Below are 7,998 nucleotides of genomic sequence, written 5' to 3'. Positions count from 1 at the left end.
CCCCCTTCCCCCCCCCCCCCCCCCCCACTGCCTTTGCAGTTTACTTGTTGGGAGAAAAAAACAAATGATATGTCTTTTGAAGTTTCCCACTGACTAATTTTATCTGATTGTATTGCATTTCTGTGGTATGGTTTATGTGTTCATTCTTCTGTCTTCTGTACTTTCTATAAATTAGTAGTTGGATCTAAATTCTTCATTAGGTTCAGTTTTTGTTTTTGTTTTTTTTCTCCTAAGACTATTTTCCTAAGTAGTGGTGTGTTCCTTTCTCAGGATATCAGGAGATATATAATGTCTAATTCTCTCTCTTGGGGCTGAGGTAATGCTTTCTTCTTTTCTCTAGAATTAAAATACCTTTGGCAGGGGAGGCTAGCTGGAATGGGGATATGAACCCTTCACCAAACCATTATTTTAGAGCAGCTTTATAACATGTAGTTATGTCAGTTTTCAAAACAGTCGATGACTTTTATCCCTAAGTGAGAAATTGCTTCATTTTTTAAATAAAATAAAATATCCCAAAATAGTATTTTTAAGTACTCTGTACAAAATCATAATATATTTAAAATTACTACTGTGTTTAATTATTGCATCATATCAACATATTTTATTTTACAAATTATATCGGAAAAATCAGTCATGCTTCTTTGACTTAAGAGGTCATTGTCCACCAAATGGTAAGATCAAAATGAAGGAAAGTATTTAGACAGAGACCTTTGCAAATAAATATAGAGGATAACTGAAGCAGTTATAAAACAAAGTGCATGCTTACTGGTCTTGATATTAAAATATGTTACAAATATTAAAATATTTTCAATTTTTGATATATTAATAATCATAGTAAGCAAGTATCCTTAAACATTAGATGTATGATTTTTACCTTATTTTATTAGCAGTTGTCAGAAATTTAAATAACTCCTGATAATGCCTACCCTGTAGAATACAGAAGTCATTCTGTAACTAAATGAATAATACATTATCATGAAATTTAATTATAGATCTTTGGCTAATTTAATATTAATGCTAGGTATATCTTCATCTTTCAGTTAGTGCTTGTGGGTGAAAAGGTATGCAGAATTAATTCTGCTCTTCTAGTTACAGTTCTAGGCTTTTGATCTAATACATTTTAATTATTAGTTTCTATCTCTAGGTAATGGAAAATAGAAAACTATAGGAAAAATATGCTTTTTGATATTTACTTATACAGATGGGGATTTTGTGTAGTTTACATTAATGACTAAGAGTATGCAGAATTTTCATCATGTTTAATAATCATTTTACTAATAATATATTTCCTTTTATTTAAAATATATAAAAATTGATTCAGTTGAGTCACGTTGAAAAAAATATGTAAAGATTGGGCATGAACCAAAGAAAAATAGATTATAAAGTCAATTGTACTTGTAATAAATTGCATTATCTTTTATGATCAAGAAAATAGGTTGATTAAAGTGTTCTACCAAATATACTGAACAAATTGCCAAAGATTACACATTTTAGAGCTGTGGTCAACCATTTCAAGTTCTAGATCCTTTTAAAAATCCATTGACAGTTATGGATCTTAGCCTTAGAAATATGTACACAGAAAATTTAGTATATAATTTTAGGTTCATGAGTACACCATATCCCATAATTCATGGATCCCTCCATAATAATGTTGCATGCTCCCTACTCAGGGTTTTTAATTGTTTCCTCTGCCTAGAATGCTCTTCTCCCAGATATCTATATGGCCTATTTCCTCACCACCTTCTGTTAACTTTTCAAATGTCATTTGATCAAAGAGGCCTTGTGTGACTAGTCTCTCTTATTACAATCTATGTGTTTATCCTGCTTATTTTTCTTGTAATTTGATGTTGATTTGATTGTTCCTTACTTCTCCCCACTAGAATGTTAGCTGCATGAGAGGAGGAGTTTTTATCTGCTTTGTTCACTGCTGTATCCTCATTACCTGGAATAGTCTGGTACATAGTAGGCATTTGATTAAACACTTGTTGAGTAAAGGAATAGAGTGCATTTATCCTGAAAATTAAGTTTTGTTAGGATGGTAGAAATTCTACTTACTTTCTAGTTTTCTATAGTAGGGTTATTATTTTTTATATATTTTACCAAAACTATAATAAACATAATATTTATATCTTCAGAACATCCTTTTGAGGATTTTGAGGCTCTTCAACATCATTTACATCAATTATTATAACTGTATTATAAGTACATATAATTGTTATATGTGGCAAGTTTTTATTTGATAAATTACTGACTGCTAGATTTATTCAGTATTTCTCTTAAAGTTGGGTGGATTAATCATCTTGCAATCTTTTTATAGGTTTCATTGTTTGCCGAACTTTTCAATGAAATGCTTCAAAGAGATTTTGGTGTCAGAATATACAAGTCATTACTATCTCTTCCTGAGAAAGAGGACAAAAAAGAAAAAGATAAGAAAAGCAAAAAAGATGAGAGAAAAGATAAAAAAGAAGAAAGAGATGATGAAACCGATGAGCCAAAACCCAAAAGGAGAAAGTCAGGAGATGATAAAGATAAAAAGGAAGACAGAGATGAAAGGAAGGTCTGTAATTATTTTCGTGACCAGCAACCTGACTTAGAAATTTTCAGGGCTGGGCCGGCCCGTGGCTCACTCGGGAGAGTGCGGTGCTGATAACACCAAGGCCATGGGTTTGGATCCCATATAGGGATGGCCGGTTCGCTCACTTGGGAGAGCGTGGTGCTGACAACACCAAGTCAAGGGTTAAGATCCCCTTACCGGTCATCTTTTAAGAAAAAGAAAAAAGAAAAAATTTCAGGGCTGGCTGATGGCTCACTTGAGGGAGGGTGGTGCTGATAACACCAAGGTCAACGTTTCGGATCTCTGTACTGGCCAGCCACTGAAAAAAGAAGTTTTCAGTTACAGGTTTCTAGATTGTAACAAATGATGTTGATTTCCATCAGAAGAGTAAAAGTAGGGGCCGGCCCGGTGGCGCACCGCTACAGTGCACCGCTTGGGAAGCGCGGTGGCGCTCCCGCCGAGGGTTCGGATCCCACATACAGACCGGTTCCCGCTCACTGGCTGAGTGAGGTGTGGGAGCAACACCGAGGGTTGCGATCCTGTTGCCGGTCCCGGTCCGGGCGCGACACTGAGGGTTGCGATCCGTTGCCGGACACGAAAAAAGACAAAAAAAAAAAAAAGAAGAGTAAAAGTAAAGTCCAAACTGAAAGATTTTAATGTATTATCAGAAACTTAAATCTTTGAATTAAGCACATATGAACATCTACAGTTACTTTTCTGATAGTTTATTCTTCATGTGTATTGTTATAAGAAATTTATAATGTGAAACTATTCCAAGTAAATGTAATGAATTTAATGTTTTCTGGTTATAGTCATTTAACTTTTGGTGAGATATCTTGTTTAATTTTAATGCATTTTAAGTTACAGAAAGAAGATAAAAGGAAAGATGATTCTAAAGATGATGATGAAACAGAAGAAGATAATAATCAAGATGAGTATGATCCAATGGAAGCAGAAGAGGCTGAGGATGAAGAAGATGGTATGTTGTCTTAGTCTTTTGTCACTTATAACAGAATACCTGAACGTGGGATAATTATAAAGAAAAGAAATTTAATTTTTGCGGTTTTGGAGGCTAGGAAGTTCAAGGTCCAGGGGCTGCATCATGACAATGCAGGGTATCACATGATGAGGGGACGGCAAGAGCATGATAATGTGCTCATTTGCTTCCTTGCTCTTCTTACAAAGCCACCAGTGCTACTCTGGTGTTGACCTAATTAATATTTATTCATTAACCTATTAATCCGTAAATCGCAGATCCCTCACAATTCAATCACCTCTCCAAAGGCCCCACCTCTCAGTAATGCCACATTGGGGGTTAATTTTCAATTAAGTTTCAGTGTGAGTTTTGGAGGGACATGTAAACTATAGTAGTATGATTCAAATTTATTACTTCTTAGCATTAAAAATACAGTTTTCATTTGGTGACTTTGTATCACTGGAATCTAGTTTATATTAAGTAATTGCTGTTGTACTAATTTTTAAGTGAGAAGATTGTTTTAAGACTTTTTTTTTTTATCATTTATCATTATCATATATCCCACATATAATTCTTACCCAACTTTGGGGAAAAAATTTCCCTGAACATGGTGCTTAAACTGTGTCTTCAAAGGAATAATAGTCCCCGTTGTTTCATAGAACATATCCTTTAGAAAACTAATTTGGGACTGGGTGTGTGTGTGTGTATGTGTTTTGTTTGTTTTTAATGAAGACTATCATAATGCAAAAGAGTACATGTAGTTGGAGTTTAAAGACTAATAATAATAAACACCTATGTACCTGATCACCCAAGTTTTTAGGAACAGACTTTTACCAATAGGCATCATAGTTACAATATTTTACAGTAGATGTCATGACTATTCATAGGTGTCAGCCATAAAGTACCTATAAAGTACCTCTGAATACTTTACCTGTCCCTCTCCATGTAGATTTGGGGCTTTAAGTTAACTTTTTTTGACATCAGAAAACTGTAAGAGGTTTTTATGGTCCATATCTCTGAGGATTATTATTACTTGAGGTATTCTTGGTTTACCTCTACATTTTCTTCTGTCTACCATATCATTTTATTTTTCTTGTCATTGATGAAAATATTCAAACATTAAAAAGTTGAAAGGATAGTGCAGTGAACACCCATTTATCCATCAACTTTGATTCAATAGTTGTTAATATTTGCCTTGTTTTGTCTGTGTTTTTCTGATCCATTTGGATCAGAATTCTTCAACTTGCCTAAAAAAAATTTAAATACCACAATTCCATAATTACACTTAATAAAACTGACGATAATGTCATAATACCATCTAATATCTAATCTTATTTCCCCTAATAACTCAGTAACAATGACATAATATACATATAACAATATTTCTTTATTTATCTTCATTACTTGGTTTGCTCAGTGAAGACTCAGCCCTTTTTACAGGCCCATTTTTCTCTCCCCTATCTTCCCAGTATTGTTTTATCACTGCTTTAGTTAAATCACTAAAGTGTTTCTATTCTGTCTGTTTCAGAATATCCTACCTCTCAGTCCTTAGTTGTCGTATCTGTTCTTTTCAACTTTCACTCCCTTGGTGGTGTTCTCATCCATTCTTCTGGCTATCTATATATTGATAATTCTCAAATTTATGTCTGAAGTTAGACCATTCTGCCAGTCTTCCATGTCCAACCGTCTACTTGACATCTCCATAGTTATCTGACATTTCAAAATCAACATGTCTAAAACTGAACTCCTGAAATCCCCTTTATGAAACAGAAAACAAACAAAAACCCTCCACCCTCAGCCTTCCCCAGCTCAATTAATGGCCACTTTATCTTTCTGGTTGCTCAAGCTAAAACTCATTTCTTTCTGTTACATCCTATTTCCAATGGATCAGGAATTAACAGTGGCTCTATTTTCAAAACATACCCAGATTCAGACAATTTCTCACCAGCTCCACTGATTTGCCCCTAATCTAAGCTGCATATCTCTTGCCTTGATTATACTAACAGCCTCTTAATTGGTTTCCCTGCCTCCTGCCTTCTTCACTAAAATCTCTTCTCTCAATACAGTTGCCAGAATGATCTTTGTAAAATTTAGGTCATTTTACTATTTTGTTAAAGTTCTTACAGTGACTCCTCATTATTTCACTCACAGAAAGAGCCAAAATGTTTACAATGACTGATAAGATCCTATATCTCTAATTTCATCTCTTACCACTCTTTCTGCCTTGCTTGCTGTATCTTAGGCACCCTGACTTCCTTGAACTCATCACATATGTTCCTGTGTTAGGGGCATTTGCATTGGCAGTTCCTTCTGCCAGTGAGCTCTTTCCCAGAGAGACACTTTCCCTTACTTCCTTACACTTGAAGTCTATACTTTTGTTTTGGCAGCTGGCCGGTATGGGGATCTGAACCCATGTCCTTGCTGTTATAAGGCTGCACTCTAACCAGCTGAGCTAACCAGCCAGCCCTTGGAAGACTATGTTCAACTGTAACTTTCTCAATGAAGCCTGCTCTGCGTCCCACCCTATTTAAAATTGCAATCTTACCCACTCCCTCCAACACACATTCCCAGTCCCTCCTTATCCTGCTCTACTTTTTTCTTTCTCATAGTGCTTATAACCTATTCTACTACACACCATTTACTTATTTTACTTGTTTTCTGTCTTCCCCTCACTTGTATATAAGCTCTTATATAAGAGAGATTTTTCTCTGTGTTCTTCACGGATGTATTTTCCAAATTTCTGGAACAGTTTAAATATCTCAGTTATCTCTAAGTAGATATTTGTTGAATGAATATCATAATCTGAAAGGCCAAATAGAGTGGTAGGATTATGGCATTTGTTTGTTTCTCTGGTGTTTTCAATTGCTGCTTGCTTGTGTTATGGTTTAATCATGTTTTTTTCATACTTTGTATCACATCTCATTAAGATTCCTGGAGACTGCTGTTTTTTCACTGGAATAGTGGAAGTGCTAGTTTTTACAGAATGAAAATACAGTGCCAGTTAATGTCTGAAATGATGTTGAATCTTGTTAGTAATCAGAGAGCACATAATAAGATACTATTTTTTACCTATCAAATTGATGGAACCTAAGTTTTTAATAAAAGGTAACAGTTTAACAAGCATAAGTAGAGATATATTTTCATCACTCTTGGGGACAGTGTATATTGTTACATTTTTTTCTGGACAGAAATTTGGAAATGTGTATTAACTGTATTTAAGATATCAACAGAGATGTTCATTCCACAGTTGTTTCTAAAATAAAAAATAGGAATCAATCTGAATATTCAGCAATAGGGGGTTATTTAACCTGGTTTTTTTTTTTTGTGGTGGCTCGCCAGTACAGGGATTGAACCTTGGACCTTGGTGTTAACAGCACCACACTTTAACCAACTGAGCTAACCAGCCAGCCCAATAGGGAATTCTTTAAATGTACTTTGATATAGACATGCAGTTAAATCCTGTGCAGCCATTGAAAAAGATGTTAAAGAATAAAAGTGACATGAACAAAGATTACAAAATAGTTTTTATAGACAGCATGTTTCTATAAATATATTTATAGGTTGAGCAGTCCTATTCTGAAAATCCAAAATCTGAAATGCTCCACAATCTGAAACCTTTTGAGTGCCAATATGATGCTCAAAGGAAATTATCATTGGAGCATTTTGGATTTTGGATTTTTGGATCAGGGATGCTCAATGGGTATGTATTCTGCAAATATTCCAAAATCTGAAAAAAAACTTCTGGTCCCAAATATTCCGGATAAGGGATACTCAGCCTATAATATGTATAGGTATATATGTTTGGGGAAAAAATAGGACATGATCACTGCTATAATTTTAGTATATCTTTGTGTGGTGGGATTTATTTTCTGTGATGGACAGGTATTACTTGAATATTTTTAAAGTTATTTAAAAAATATAACTTTCAGGGCCGGCCCGTGGCTCACTCGGTAGAGTGCGGTGCTGATAACACCAAGGCCGCGGGTTCGGATCCTATATAGGGATGGCCGGTTTGCTCACTGGCTGAGCGTGGTGCTGACAACACCAAGCCAAGGGTTGAGATCCCCTTACCGGTCATCTTTTTAAAAAAACAAACAAACATGGGGGCCGGCCCGTGGCTCACTCGGTAGAGTGCGGTGCTGATAACACCAAGGCCGCGGGTTCGGATCCTATATAGGGATGGCCGGTTTGCTCACTGGCTGAGCGTGGTGCTGACAACACCAAGCCAAGGGTTGAGATCCCCTTACCGGTCATCTTTTTAAAAAAACAAACAAACATGGGGGCCGGCCCGTGGCTCACTCGGTAGAGTGCGGTGCTGCTAACACCAAGGCCGCGGGTTCGGATCCTATATAGGGATGGCCGGTTTGCTCACTGGCTGAGCGTGGTGCTGACAACACCAAGCCAAGGGTTGAGATCCCCTTACCGGTCATCTTTTTAAAAAAACAAACAAACATGGGGGCCGGCCCGT

General features: G+C 35.9%; 1 protein-coding gene across 1 annotated transcript in view; it reads left to right on the top strand.

Moving 5' to 3' along the window:
- Positions 1–7,998, top strand: part of CCAR1 (cell division cycle and apoptosis regulator 1) — a 65,915-nt gene that overhangs the window by 48,588 nt on the left and 9,329 nt on the right. The window contains exons 17-18 of the mRNA XM_008578477.1: positions 2,318–2,557; positions 3,422–3,533. Coding sequence (XP_008576699.1) covers positions 2,318–2,557; positions 3,422–3,533 — 352 coding nt within the window. The remainder of the gene's footprint in view (positions 1–2,317; positions 2,558–3,421; positions 3,534–7,998) is intronic.

Source organism: Galeopterus variegatus, unplaced genomic scaffold, assembly GCF_000696425.1.
Source record: "Galeopterus variegatus unplaced genomic scaffold, G_variegatus-3.0.2 Scaffold1691, whole genome shotgun sequence".
Classification (NCBI taxonomy): Eukaryota; Metazoa; Chordata; class Mammalia; order Dermoptera; family Cynocephalidae; genus Galeopterus; species Galeopterus variegatus.
Note: the sequence above shows the minus strand (reverse complement) of the source record. Positions and strands in the feature narration are given on the sequence as shown.